The 14,941-nt window shown below is 34.2% G+C and overlaps 2 protein-coding genes across 2 annotated transcripts; both read left to right on the top strand.

Annotated features, from left to right (window-relative positions):
* The first annotated feature begins 364 nt into the window (after nucleotides 1-364).
* Nucleotides 365-8,196, top strand: LOC109011012 (pleiotropic drug resistance protein 1-like). Its single transcript, XM_035683505.1, has 24 exons — nucleotides 365-886; nucleotides 984-1,104; nucleotides 1,187-1,275; nucleotides 1,381-1,465; nucleotides 1,583-1,742; nucleotides 1,833-1,909; nucleotides 2,193-2,246; nucleotides 2,339-2,429; nucleotides 2,515-2,816; nucleotides 2,973-3,251; nucleotides 3,339-3,655; nucleotides 3,729-3,889; nucleotides 4,013-4,116; nucleotides 4,203-4,359; nucleotides 4,439-4,537; nucleotides 4,612-4,760; nucleotides 5,024-5,356; nucleotides 5,972-6,262; nucleotides 6,452-6,535; nucleotides 6,631-6,764; nucleotides 6,858-7,085; nucleotides 7,192-7,363; nucleotides 7,455-7,709; nucleotides 7,832-8,196. The coding sequence occupies exons 1-24, from the start codon at nucleotides 561-563 to the stop codon at nucleotides 8,087-8,089; spliced, it is 4,326 nt and encodes a 1,441-aa protein (XP_035539398.1). The 5' UTR covers nucleotides 365-560; the 3' UTR covers nucleotides 8,090-8,196.
* Nucleotides 8,197-12,171: 3,975 nt separating this feature from the next.
* LOC109011017 (probable 2-oxoglutarate-dependent dioxygenase AOP1) lies at nucleotides 12,172-13,933 on the top strand. The gene is made up of 3 exons (XM_018992027.2): nucleotides 12,172-12,643; nucleotides 12,732-13,056; nucleotides 13,540-13,933. The coding sequence occupies exons 1-3, from the start codon at nucleotides 12,270-12,272 to the stop codon at nucleotides 13,780-13,782; spliced, it is 942 nt and encodes a 313-aa protein (XP_018847572.1). The 5' UTR covers nucleotides 12,172-12,269; the 3' UTR covers nucleotides 13,783-13,933.
* The last annotated feature ends 1,008 nt before the right edge of the window (nucleotides 13,934-14,941 follow it).

Genomic DNA, 14,941 nt, shown 5'->3' with positions numbered 1-14,941 from the left:
ATATAAAATTACGTTAATTTATAAATTTATTTTTATAATAAATTTTTTGTGACTATGTCACGTCTCTTATTATTAACGTAATAGGCATGCTATCATCATCTTTTAAGAGTATTAGTATTGGATTAATTAAATGTGTCAGTAAAATTTAAAATATAACTAAATTTTATATAAACGACCAGCATTTTAATTAGCTAAAAAATTTTAATTTGAAATTTTAGTTACAAAAGCAATAGTGCGGAAGGATCACAATATTCAAGAAAAAGTACTGTTAAAAAAAAAAAAAAAAAATCAACGAATGACATTTATAGCGCGCGTTCTTCAAGCCACGAGTGAAGAAACTCGTCTGTGCCAAACTTAAGGCAATTGATAAAACGTCAGTGGCAATCTCTACTTGTTGTATATGTGAGACGAAGTGAAGGGGAGACGGAAAGAGCTTAGATAACGTCCCTTGTTGAGTAAAAGAAACGCCCATAAGTTTCTTCACGTATATCAGTGAAAACTTCCGGGGTTCCTACTGGGTTTTGATTATTATTGTTGTTTGAACCTTTTTCTATTTCTTAATGGAGGGAAGTGATCTTTACGAAGTAAGAAACAGTTTCCGGGTAGACAGTTCTTCCATATGGAGGGACAAGGGTGTGCAAGTTTTCTCAACATCATTTCGACGAGAAGATGACGAGGAAGCTCTGAAATGGGCTGCACTCGAGAGACTCCCCACTTACACACGTTTGAGGAAAGGTTTACTGACTATGTCCAGTGGTCAGGCCTCTGAAATCGATGTTGAAAAGCTTGGGTTTCAAGAAAGAAAGGATCTTGTTGAGAGATTAGTCAGAGACGCCGAGGTGGATAATGAGAAATTTCTGTTGAAGCTCAAGGAACGCATTGACAAGTAAAAGAAGACAATTTTTCTGGCCTTTTCACGTCTTCTTTTTCATGTTTGTTTTTCTTGATTATAATGAGTATTATCCTTGTTTGATATTTCTCAGAGTTGGAATTCAGATTCCCACACTTGAAGTTAGATTCGAGCATTTAAAAGTCGAAGCAGATGTTTATGTAGGAAGCAGAGCATTGCCTTCATTTTTCAACTACTCTATCAATTTGGTGGAGGTAATAACCTGCGATATCTGTTTTCTTTAATGCTTTGCTAAGATCGTATGCTTACAATTTGCTTTATCCTTTGTTTTTGAAGGGCTTCTTGACTTATCTTCATCTACTTCCAAGTAGAAAGAAACATCTGTCTATCCTTCGTGATGTTAGCGGAATCATTAGGCCTTGCAGGTTAGATGGCTGGCTCTGTTCTAATCTTGAATTGGATTCATATTATTGAATTATTTCTATATTTATTTTTGTCTCAGCCGTCCTGATTTTATTTGAATTTGGCAGACTAACATTGATTTTAGGTCCTCCAAGTTCTGGAAAGACCACTCTTCTGTTGGCTTTGGCAGGGAAGCTTGATCCGGATCTCAAGGTTAAGAAATTTCAATGCAGTTTTAGTTCTTCTCCATGAGTTATCTGCATTAAAATCTGTATTTTAGGTCCCAACTTTATCCGTAAACTGAAAGGCAAACTTTTATTTTTCTTCAAGTTCTCTGGGAGGGTGACTTACAACGGATATGACATGCATGAGTTTGTGCCCCAGAGGACGGCAGCCTATATTAGTCAACACGATCTCCATATGCCAGAAATGACTGTGAGAGAAACCTTGGCCTTTTCTGCAAGATGCCAAGGAGTCGGATCTCGTCATGGTTGGCTAAATATATTGCTTCTCTCCTTTTGTTTTCCCGCACATTTAGATTTTCAAGTTTGACACAGTAAATTATTTTGACAATCTACAGAGTGGTTAGCAGACTTGTCGAGGAGAGAGAAAGAAGCCAATATCAAGCCTGATCCTGATATTGATGTCTTCATGAAGGTGAGCAAAGTATTGTGAAATAAGAAAACTTTAGGGATTAGAAGCATTGAAACCTTTAACTATTTTCCGAGAACATGAAAAAAAGTAGTCTCTCTTGTGTAGATGATTTCAATATTGTCATATGGCTGGATCAAGATAGAGTTTCTTACACTGATCTTTCTATGCATGCATATCAATGTAATTGCAGCTGTGAATTATGCTTGAGTATTCACCGAAATCCGTTATGAGAAACGGTAAGGATTTCTCAGTACACAAATATCTGAATTAGTCCTTGCTATTTCAGGCAGCATCAATAGAAGGCCAGAAGACAAATGTGGTCACAGATTATATTATAAAGGTATCATCACTAATGTAGCAATCAGTTTTTTAATTTTCTCAATTGTCAGCCACTAAGATCCATTAATCAAATAATTGCCTTTTTACTTGAAGATTTTGGGAATAGAAGTTTGTGCAGACACCTTGGTAGGGGATGAGATGTTAAGAGGCATCTCTGGAGGACAAAAGAAGCGTGTCACAACAGGTAAAATAAAAACAAATTTTGATATCAACATTCTTTTTCACTCTATCTGAATAATTGTAAGAAATATCTATATTTTATATTATAGGTGAAATGCTGGTTGGACCAGCAAAAGTGCTGCTCATGGATGAGATATCTAATGGGTTGGACAGCTCGACAACTTTTCAAATTGTGAACTCACTCAGGCAATACATTCACATTCTAAATGGAACTGCTGCCATCTCGCTCCTCCAGCCAGCACCAGAGACTTTTGAACTTTTTGATGACATCATTCTCCTCTCTGATGGCCAGATTGTGTACCAGGGTCCCCGTGAGCAAATACTCGAGTTTTTCGAATCCATGGGCTTCAAATGTCCTGAAAGAAAAGGTGTAGCTGATTTTTTGCAAGAGGTAAGAACAATGTACTTCCCATCCGAACTTTTGAGACAATGGATGATTTAGCACGTTGTAACTTTTCTTCTAATTAATCAATTATGTGATAAATGAAAGTTGAACTTTTGAAATATGATACTCATTGTCTAATGTTTAATTTCTGTAAACATGAAGGTAACATCAAGCAAAGATCAGAAGCAATATTGGGCACGTAAAGATGAGCCTTACAGGTTTATCACGGTAAAGGAATTCACTGCTGCATTCCACTCATTCCATCTGGGAAGGCAACTTGAAGAAGAGCTTGCAACTCCATTCGACAAGGGCAGCAACCCATCTATTTTACCAAACAAAAGATATGGTGTTACAAAGAAAGAACTATGGAAGGCCTGCTTCTCAAGAGAATTCTTGCTAATGAAGAGGAACTCATTCGTCTACATATTCAAGCTCGTCCAAGTGGGTAACCAACTTGGTACTTATTTTATTTAGGTATTGAGTTTTGCAGTTATAGTTTCTTATATATGTCTTTCTTTCTCCTATTAGCTTTCCGTAATGGCTCTTCTTTCAATAACACTCTTCTTTCGGACCGAAATGCACCGGGACACAGCAATTGATGGGGCAGTTTACACGGGTTCTCTGTTTTACACACTGTTTATTGTCATGTTCAATGGAATGTCAGAGCTTGGCCTGACCATTTTCAAGCTTCCTGTCTTTTACAAGCAAAGGGACTTCCAGTTCTTTCCTGCATGGGCATATGCTCTTCCTACATGGATCATCAGGATCCCTATTACATTGATCGAAGTTGCCATTTGGGTTTTAATGAGCTACTATGCCATTGGATATGACCCAGACGTCAAAAGGTAGGATTGTAAACATTTTCTCGCATACTTTTTTCAGCTTTAAATGATATCTGAAGAAATCTACTTGCTGCAGGTTGTTCAAACAATATCTCGTACTTGTTCTTCTTAACCAAGTGGCTTCTGCATTATTCCGATGTATTGCGGCTGTAGGTAGGAACTTGATTGTTAGTTCCACACTTGGGTCATTTGTGCTGCTGCTGCTTTTTGCAAATGGTGGCTATGTCTTGTCACGAGGTACAATAAGTACTCATGTTTTTCTTAAACGTCAGCACTTTCTAATGACCAAACCTATAAGAATCGTGAATATGTTCGATTCTCGGTCCAATTGATCGTCTTTGTCTTTGTTCTTCGCTGCAGACAGCATTAAAAAATGGTGGAAATGGGGTTACTGGATATCACCATTAATGTACGGTCAGAATGCAATAGCAGTGAACGAATTCCTTGGGAAGAGTTGGAGACATGTAAATTCTTGAATTCACCCTTTTAGCATTTGTGCATTTGTCTTGTAATGAGAGAAGTCAATTCTAGTTTTACTTTGATGTTGCAGGATGTCCCCTTACTAAAGGAACCACTAGGGCTTTTAATTTTGAAAACTCGAGAGTTCTTTCCTCACGCATACTGGTATTGGATATCAGTTGGGGCACTGACTGGATTCACATTGCTATTCAACTTCCTCTATACTCTGTCTCTTACTTATCTCAACCGTGGGTAACTGTTACCTTCACTTCAATAAAGACCTTTAAAGTGAGCTTTCTGTTAAAATTTTATGAAAAAATTGTGCAGCTGTTGACAAGCCTCAGGCTGTCAACTACGAAGATCCTGAGCAGAGCAGTGAAGATGATGGTGGAACTGGGAACAGCTCCAGCCAAAGCACCAATGCTGGTGATAAATCTCAACCAACTCTCTTTCACTATTTTTTGGATAAGTCAATTAAATTAAATTTAACCGTCATGTAGGTGAGGAAGATGAATTTAGGAGAAGTTCATCTGCAAAAAGAGATGCTGCTGCAAAGGCCACTCATGATAAGAAAAAGGGAATGGCTCTTCCATTTGAACCATACTCTCTCGCCTTTGATAACATTGTCTACTCTGTTGACATGCCACAGGTAACATATGAAAAATGCTTTGGCCACAAAAGAATTTCACAAAAGTAATCACAGATTGACGTGGTTTGATGTGGCATGTCATATTGTAAAGTTACTTTTATTATAAAGTAAATCTAATGCATGACATAGAGCCATGTAAGTTTGTAAAATCTCTTTGTGGCTGTAGTACTTCTCATTAATGATATGATCTAAGTTTTTGGAATTCAAAGCCTCTGTTTCGACTTTCAACTTAAAAGACCAAATTTGTTAAATTAAACGTGCAGGAAATGAAGAATCAGGGTGTCAATGAGGATAGATTGGTGCTTTTGAATGGCGTTAGTGGTGCTTTTAGGCCTGGGATTCTCACAGCTCTCATGGGTGTTAGTGGTGCTGGTAAAACCACTTTGATGGATGTGCTAGCCGGACGGAAAACTGGTGGCTATATTGAGGGGAACATAAAGATTTCTGGTTACCCAAAAAAGCAAGAAACATTTGCTCGAATTTCAGGGTATTGCGAGCAAAATGATATTCACTCTCCTCATGTTACTGTCTATGAGTCCTTGCTCTACTCGGCTTGGCTCCGTCTATCCAGTGAAATTGACACTGAAACCAGAAAGGTTGCTTCCTAAACCCAATTCATGTCAAGCAGAAAACTAAGATGATAACAGAATTGGTTGGGAAACCTTGGTTGTGATAATAGTTGTTGGGCTAAATTGAATTCTGTCATACTTGCATTTGTCTTCTCCTGGCTTGGCTGCTACACAGAGTTCAAGCCAAGCTGACAACTTGACAAGTTAACGAGTACTTTCGAGCTCAGTGAAGCCTTTTGCATTGTTTACTAAAGCTCGTGAATTGTCGGAGAAAGCACATTTTGCCCTCCAAAGCATTGCTTTTTTTATAACTTGCACTAAATAGGACATGTTACAATCTAGATGGAAAGATCTTGATTGAGAGTGCAAATTGCTTAAAGTGGTAGCTTGAGATGCAAATTTATGGTTGAACTTCAAAAACTGTGATGGTAGGGTGTAAAATATACTATCTCCATAAATGTTATGAGAGATCTGATTCTTGGTACCCAGGCATGATAATGCTAAAGCTGAGCTCCTTAACAGGTTATACTAGAAAGCTAGAGCTCAGCTTGTGTAAGTACTTAACAGTCTGATACTGAACAGAGGTTGAATCAAACACAACCACTTAAAACATCTTATCAGTCGTGAAATTTATTTTTGCAGATCTTCGTTGACGAAGTCATGGAGCTGGTGGAATTGAACACATTGAAGCAAGCAATTGTTGGGTTGCCAGGTGTGAACGGTCTTTCCATTGAGCAGCGCAAGAGGTTAACCATTGCGGTGGAGCTAGTAGCAAACCCTTCTGTAATATTCATGGATGAGCCAACTTCAGGGCTAGATGCAAGAGCTGCTGCAATTGTCATGAGAACTGTTAGGAACACCGTTGACACTGGAAGAACAGTTGTTTGTACCATCCATCAGCCTAGCATGGACATTTTTGAAGCTTTTGATGAGGTGATAATTATTCATTCGTTTAAAACAGATAGCAATTTGTTTCAGTTTTCTTCATGTACTAGTATAACTCAATGAACATGGATTGCAGCTATTTCTGTTGAAGAGAGGAGGAGGAGAAATATAAAACAGATAGCAATTTGTTTCAGTTTTCTTCATGTACTAGTATAACTCAATGAACATGGATTGCAGCTATTTCTGTTGAAGAGAGGAGGAGGAGAAATATATGTGGGACCCCTGGGTTGGCACTCTTCTTGTCTTATCGAGTATTTTGAGGTACGATGTGATGGACAATCTATTGAACATTTAATCTGAGCTGTTAATATATGTATTATACCTGTAAGAACATGTATCATTGAAATTTGATCCAGGGAATCGAAGGAGTGAGTAAAATCAAAGAAGGTTATAATCCAGCAACTTGGATGTTGGAAGTAACCACGCCAGCCCAAGAAAGTGCTTTGGGAGTTGATTTTGCCGAATTGTACAAAAATTCAGAACTCTACAGGTTGTTTTCATTTCAAAACACATGATAGCATTAGGAGACTGAAATAATTAAAGACTGGTAAAGAATAATACGACTTTGTGGCATGTGTTTCAGGAGAACCAAAGTACTCATTCAAGAAATGAGCGAACCTGCTCCTGGTTCCACTGACCTCCATTTTTCGACTAAATTCTCACAACCATTCTTCACCCAATGCGTTGCATGCTTATGGAAACAACGTTGGTCGTACTGGCGCAATCCACAATATACTGCCATAAGATTTCTTTCCACAGCCGTCGTAGCCATAATGTTTGGGACAATGTTTTGGGACCTTGGCTCCAAAAAGTGAGTCATTAGATCACGAAAACAATTTACAGAACAAAAGTAGTTATATATACATGTTACACTATTTTATCAGCATATGTTCAAGTTCTAAACATTTTACTTGCAGGTCAAACCAATTAGATCTGCTTAATTCATTGGGTTCAATGTTCACTGCCGCTCTCTTCCTTGGGGTTCAAAATTCTGGGGGTGTTCAGCCGGTAGTTTCCATTGAAAGAACAGTCTACTACAGAGAAAGAGCTGCAGGAATGTATTCAGCCTTGCCATATGCCTTAGCACAGGTAACTAGTTTTCACATGCTACAAGCTTTTTACCATTGATGCAATTCATTTAACAATGGCTCCTTCATAACCTTTCTGTCTTTCATCACAGGTCATGGTTGAACTCCCATATATCTTTTCACAAGCTGTGGTCTATGGTGTCATAGTTTATGCATGTATGGGATTTGAAAGGAGTGCTGCTAAGTTCTTTTGGTATCTTTTCTTCATGTACTTCACCTTATTGTATTGCACCTTCTATGGGATGATGCTTGTGGGCTTGACACCCAATTACCTCATTGCTTCCATTGTTTCCACCTTTTTTTATGGAATTTGGAGCCTCTTTTGCGGATTTGTGGTCCCAAGAACTGTAAGTTTTGGCTTTTCCATAATTTGTGTCCTGAATTCCCGATCTCTTTGAAGATATCCCGACAACTAACTTCTTCTTTGATGTCTTTTTTTTTTCTTTTTTTTCACCCTGCTCAATAACAGAGGATTCCTGTGTGGTGGAGATGGTACTATTGGGGTTGTCCATTATCATGGACCTTGTATGGATTGGCTGCGACACAGTTTGGTGATGTAAAAGACACGCTTGATACAGGTGAAACAGTCGAAGAGTTTTTTAGAGATTTTTTTGGTTTCAAACATGATTTTGTAGGAGTGGTTGCAGTTGCAATCGTTGGGTTTCCCGTGCTCTTTGCGTTCATCTTCGCCATTTCTATTAAGACTTTGAACTTCCAAAAGCGCTGATCAACATGCGTTTAACTAGACTGATGATTTGTGGGGACTGTATGCTTTTCACTTCCTGCAAGATTGGTGGAAATTAAATTTCTCTAAGAAAAAAATTTATTTGCAAGCTTGACATACTAAATATAATTGTAATGAATTTTAAAATAAGAGTCATTGATTTTAGACTGAACCGGACCAGCCCACACATCATCAATTATACACTTTCATTTTCTTTTCAATATGCTATATCGTTTTTTTTTTTAAAGTTCGGGTACCAACATATATAGAAAAATAATATTTACAGTCTTAAGATGTGCAAGTCGCTTAATAAAAAAATGATATTACTACTCCTCTAAGATGTAAGCAAAAGGATATTCATATAAGATATACAAAATTGGGTTGGTCATGTGATGAATTATTTTATAATGATTTAGCAGGGCACAAAGTCTTCTAAATTGACATATAATGCCAATTAAACAAAGTATATATAAACATTAACTCACAAGATAGAAGATTTCAAAAGATTCGGCAGCGGCTGTTTATGAAACTTGTGGTCCTGGCCGGTGGCCTGGCCTCAGATCTCCTCAGTTTTTTTGTCCAAATTCTAAATCATGTCATTTGATCCTTTTTATGATCTCTTTTTTATGTGATCTAAATCCCAAAATAGTATTTTCCAACCTTTTTTTTTTAATTATTATTATTATAAATTAATTAGATATCTGCAATTGGGATTACAATGTATCTTTTGTGTCCAATTCTAGATACTAGTTTGGTAATACAACTATTCTCAAGAATTTCACATCTGATATTCCTTTACCAAATATCACTAAAACTCAAAACACTTTTTAATTTTAGATTTTTAAAATTTTCATTTAACCATTGCATAATCATTATAACTTTTCTAAACTCTCAAAAAAAAAAAAAATCCAATTTTTTCAAGTTTCACAACAAAAATTATATTCAAATAATATTTTTATTTAAAATTTTCTCTCTTATTTTTTAAAATCAAATAAAATATCTTAATTCAAACATTTTTACTAATTACTATTCACAAATATATTAAAATATGCTAAATCCCTTAACGGGGTCTAAATCCTTGATAGGCATGTAAAAGTCAAATTGATGACACGCAAAAGAACAAAAGATTAGAAATAAAACCAGTGAAAACGAAAGAAAATACTTTTTTAACGTACGTAAGGAGTGGTCCTAGAATTAATTTATATATATATATATATATATATATATATATATATATTACGTACTTAAAGTAGTGGTCCTAATTAATACAAATATTTTAACAATCAGCTGTACGAAATTGCGTCAATCTTGAGAGAAGAAGATTACATATATAGGATCGATCTTGATTCATATAGAGCTTCAGCTACCCATCCATGGATGCATGGTCTATAAACCAAACATAAAATCCATACTCTCTTTGTTGCCATATATGTAAATATATGCCTTTAACTTTGACTACTCCCTCAATCCTATCTAGCATGCATGCATGCATACATACATATATGTATGTATGTCTTGTTCCTCCAATTTTTTCATAAATAATATATAGTTGATAGTTCTTATATATTATGATTATGATATCAAACGAAAGCGCAACAATTATTTCTTATTTGAAATACGTACGATCTAATTCTTTAAGGGAACACATGAGATCAGATATTAATATAATATTAACGTTCAAGTATATTACTATATACACCTATTATATATATATATATGAATAATGCTACATGCAGTCATGAAGTATACAAGCACGATATAATCGCTAAAAAAAAGTGGGTATTAAAAAATTATTATTTTTTTAATTAAGATCTCATATTTATTTATTTTTTAAAAATAATTATACGGTACTTGTATACTCACGATTATAACTATCATTTCTTTTATATATATATATATTTATCAAGACGAATTTTTAAATCCCACGTGAAAAATAAAATAGTTATAAAGACCGATGATTGATATAATGTAATTGGCCTGGCTCAAGCCTCAGACTAATTTTGGTAATAATTTTTCTAATTTTTATATGTCGAGAGCCTGAGATATTGTCGGAACAGCTAGGCCTAGCCAGTCATGCACCCAGCTTTATCCTGTTCCATATATAAGACCTGTATTTTCATTTTGTTTTTTCTTTGGATGTAGTTCATATTCTTAGACATTTATTAATTTCTACTCGAAAACCTTCATTTATTTTCAGTCAATTTGAGAAATTCATATTTTTCCCACATATAAGAACAAAAACCTTATTAAAAAAAAAAAAGATCAGGATCACATAGAACTTCGGTCTCTAAAAGGTCTAGAGTTGGGGTAGAAATTACCATTGAAATTATTCACATTTTTAAGAGCTCTAGGAGATAACGGAGCTATATATATATACATATATATGTACATATATGTATATTATATATCATCCTGACTCTTAAGGCCAGGTATTATATATAAGAAAAAATCTATTCATAATCGATTTTTTTATCTTACACTCCACACCCCACGTAGAGGGGGAGGCTAGTCATTGGGCTGAGGGAGGGTGAATGCAAAAAAAAAAAAAAGTGACATTAGATGTGTGGTGTTAGTAAACAATGACTGATGTATAGATTTACTCTATGCATTATCAATATTAAGACATATCTAAATACTCATGCATATATATATACTCGATCTTTTTCTTGTTTTTTTAATGGCCGTACATCTATTATGATATCATGGATGGCAATAATTTAAGCAAAATTTAAATATATTGAATGAACCTCTCAATGTCATGCTAGCTTTAGTGATGACGACACAACAATATTAAATATATTGAATGAACCTCTCAATGTCATACTAGTTTTGTAGTACGTACCAGAGATATCGGCCGATCGAGAAGATCAAGGACATTAATTTGCTAGTTAGGACAAACATCTTATTCTTAACAATTTAATTTGATATTTATTCAATATATATAACGTACAGATCAAGGAATTAAACTATATATTCATGCGTGGAACTGCATGCATAATTAAAAAACATATCTATCCATATTATATATATATATATATGACGTGTCGTAAGGTTTAATTCATGAGTTAGAACCCTTATTTTCCGCTCTCTAGAATCGGATCGAACCCCTTTCATTCGATCAATATTATTGATCGAAAGCTAGCGCTCTAGCTATCATACGTAAGTCAATCGATTCAGATCAAAGGGCCAATTACAACATGGCAATAGAAAATAATATAACGTGCATAATCATTTTTATTTATAATCTTAATTTATACAATTATATTTTAAATAAGAGATATTTTATAAAATAATTAATAAAATTAATATTATTTTTTATAAATACTTTTATTTAAAATATAATTATATAAAAAAAAATTGTAAAAAAAAAATTTGCGTGTATATCAATATTACTTTATTTCACAATCCGACTTGGGAAATTAAAGCATTCATTTTAATTTTTGCCGCTAGCTACGTACGCACGTGGAGTATTTTGAACCGAAGAAGAGCCAAGCCCCCATCGAGGTTTCTCATTTTATTTTTCTTATTTTTTGTGGCTGAGATTGATAAATAATTAATATAAATAGTGATTTAATGCAAACGACATATATACCATTTTTATCAATAAAAACTCTATATATATATATATATTAAGATCTCTAAATTTTTATTCGAACTTAATGTCTTAAGTGAGAGATCTAGACATACAAATAAAATAAACTCTACAATATTTATTAATTATTTAATACTGCTCAAATATTTATACGGATAAATTAATATCGTGGAGTAAAATTACACACGCATACACAAACGATTGATGATATATTGATTTATGATTATTAGTATATTATATTGCAGACTCCGTTTAGATGGTACTAAAAGTTACGTTTTATTTTATCTTAATATTATAATTTTTTTAAATTTTTATACAAAATATAATAAATAATATTTCAACTATTTCAAATTTTAAAATAATAATAATATTAAAAAATAATATTTTAACAATATTTTATTTAATTTTTAATTATTTTCATCAATCTCATCTTATTGACTATCTAAACCGCACCTTAATTACTCGTTCGTCGTACTTCCATCTGAAACTCAAACGCAGATCTAGTCGACCTGATCTCTATATATATACGTAGCATCGATCCGACTTTCAGGGAGACCTTAGAAGAAGAAAAAAAAGTAATAGGACTACATCATGAGCTCTGAAACACTTCCAAAGGTTCCCATCATTGACTTCTCCAACGAGAAATTGAAGCCTGGAACCAATTCTTGGTCCTCGACATGCAAGGATGTTAGGCGCGCACTAGAAGAGTATGGCAGTTTCATAGCAGTGTACGATAAAGTTACAAAAGTGCTTGAAAAAGCCATTCACGATGCAGGAAAAGAGTTCTTCGATCTTCCAATAGAAACCAAAATGAAAAACACTGCGGAGAGGACTTACCATGGCTATGTGGGCGATATCCCCGTCATCCCTTTGCATGAAAGCACAGGAATCGATAACGCAACAACCCTAGAAGGGACCCAGAAATTTACAAATCTCATGTGGCCCAACGGGAATGAGAATTTCAGGTAAAATCTCAGGTTTTGATCTAGTCATATATATCTCACTCTAGGATTATAGATGTATATATTAATGATATTTCTACTAATTTGCCAGTGAAACCGTGTTAACATACTCAAAGCTGGTAGCAGAATTAGATGAAATGATACAGAGAATGATTTTCGAAAGTTATGGAGTACTGGATAAGCACTTTGAATCTCACGAAGCGTCCAAATATTATCTTCTGCGGCTCATGAAATATAAAGTACCTGAGACGAATGAGAATAATATGGGTTTTCGTGCTCATACGGACAAGAGCTTCGCAGCAATAATCCAGCAACTTTATATTGACGGATTGGAGATAGAAACAAAGGACGGCAAGTGGATTGCTTGTGATTTATTGCCACATTCCTTTGTTTTCTTGGCTGGAGATGTACTCATGGTATGCCATCCTAGCTATATAGCTCTTTCTATATATATATATATATATATATATATATAATCATGAATGAAAGAAATAATTTATCCCTCTTGCCTATCAATCAAACTTTTTGTGATAATTAATTGAGCACTACTAATTGATGATTTAATTATATGGTATATATAAGAGCATAACGCTCCACATGATTTGTTCCCATTTAATTAAATTAAACTAATAAATTTACATCTTTTCATCGATTTGATTAGCTTTAGGTTTTGTTAATGAGTATTTTTTCATCGCCAAGAAGCAGAGATGGGCATGACGCATGCTGGTAGTGGGACTCTAAGGGCTAAAATCTAATAGTTCTTTGGGGGAGTTGGCAGCCTGGAAAATGTTTCAGCATCTTGTTTTGATGATCATCTATGCATGGTATAGTATACGTATATAACTTAGAGTACCGGAGAAGAGCATTAATGTGTTTGATGTACGCGCGCTTGCATGCAGGGATGGAGCAATGGCAGAATACGTTCAGCAAAACATAGAGTGGTTCTCGACACAAAAGAAGTGAGATACTCAATGGGGCTCTTTTCGTTCAGTGCAGGAATGATACAAGTTCCTGAGGAGCTTGTCGATGAACAACATCCAGTACGTTTCAAGTCCTTTCATCATCAAAAGTTCCTTCGTTTCTTTGAGACGGAGGAAGGCCGGAATGCCGAGAGTCCTCTCAAAGTTTTCTGTGGTGTTTGAAATTTTTTAATTTTCTGCATGTTGATCATGATCAACTCTATCCGTCAAGTTTGTGTACGTTGCAGTTTAATTTGCTGTTTGTATGGTTTGTTGCCATGTACTAATTACATGGCTAATAATATCAATATATATATATATTTGAAGAAAGAAATCGTTTACGCAATACACATGACTAAGAAACATATTAAATTAAATTAGAAACAATGTAAGAAACATGACGACCTATTATATATATATATATATATATTTATATTAATAGACTAAACGTGAGTACCCATGCATATATGCAGATAAAATATTAAATTATGGGTACGTAAGAGACAAGGATATATAACTGCTCAAAAAATTAAGGTTGTGTTGGCTGTTGATTTGTAATATTACAAATCTATGTACTCTTATCTGATGAAAGTGGATAAACTTTCCTATCATATTTAGGTTGAAAAATTATCATATTTATAAGTCTGTTGGATAACATATCTAGTAATTACTTACATGACATGACATAATTTAAAAGACAAATTAGGGACCGTTTGGATACAAAAATTATTTCATCTTATGATCTTATAATTACAATTTTTTTAAATTTTTACACAAAATATAATAAATAATTTAATTTTTTCAAATTCTAAAATAATAATAATATTAAAAAGTCATATTCTAACAATATTTTATTTAAATTTTAACTTTTATCTAAAATCATCTCATATCATCTCACTATCCAAACGGTCGGGCCTAAAAGTTAAATTAATCAGATCTTACAGTTTAAATGATGTAAATGGTGTTCTAATTTACCCACCAACTTGAAATATAATAACTCAGATTAGAATACAAATACGATTGAAGGTACACATGCAATATTTTCACTTTATGCTGCGGCTACATGTTCAAGTTTTTTACGAAAAAACCAAATGTATTTTTGGTTTTAAAAAATAGCATATATTTTAAAGACTTTTTCAAGGACTTCATTAATAATCATTCGATGCGTCTACATGAATTAATCGTCCAATTTAATTTCGCGGTATTTCTAATCCAATTAATCTTTTTTTTTCTTTTGAGTTTTTTGTAGTGCACGCCTTTTGTTGGAATATAGAAAATCATATAGAGAAATTAGAGTTAAAATCTCTATAAGCCGAACAGAGAGCTTCATCTGTAAATTGTA

Source organism: Juglans regia, chromosome 12 (genome assembly GCF_001411555.2).
Source record: "Juglans regia cultivar Chandler chromosome 12, Walnut 2.0, whole genome shotgun sequence".
Classification (NCBI taxonomy): Eukaryota; Viridiplantae; Streptophyta; class Magnoliopsida; order Fagales; family Juglandaceae; genus Juglans; species Juglans regia.
Note: the sequence above shows the minus strand (reverse complement) of the source record. Positions and strands in the feature narration are given on the sequence as shown.

What these genes read in the sequence shown, in the direction of transcription:
- LOC109011012 (XM_035683505.1), top strand. Translation starts at nt 561, where the DNA reads ATGGAGGGAAGTGATCTTTACGAAGTAAGAAACAGTTTCCGGGTAGAC. An exon ending in AAAGAAGCGTGTCACAACAG is followed by an intron (nt 2,430 to 2,514) that starts GTAAAATAAAAA and finishes TTTATATTATAG; the next exon opens with GTGAAATGCTGGTTGGACCA. An exon ending in GTCTCTTACTTATCTCAACC is followed by an intron (nt 4,360 to 4,438) that starts GTGGGTAACTGT and finishes AAAATTGTGCAG; the next exon opens with CTGTTGACAAGCCTCAGGCT.
- LOC109011017 (XM_018992027.2), top strand. Translation starts at nt 12,270, where the DNA reads ATGAGCTCTGAAACACTTCCAAAGGTTCCCATCATTGACTTCTCCAAC. An exon ending in AACGGGAATGAGAATTTCAG is followed by an intron (nt 12,644 to 12,731) that starts GTAAAATCTCAG and finishes CTAATTTGCCAG; the next exon opens with TGAAACCGTGTTAACATACT. An exon ending in TGGCTGGAGATGTACTCATG is followed by an intron (nt 13,057 to 13,539) that starts GTATGCCATCCT and finishes GCTTGCATGCAG; the next exon opens with GGATGGAGCAATGGCAGAAT.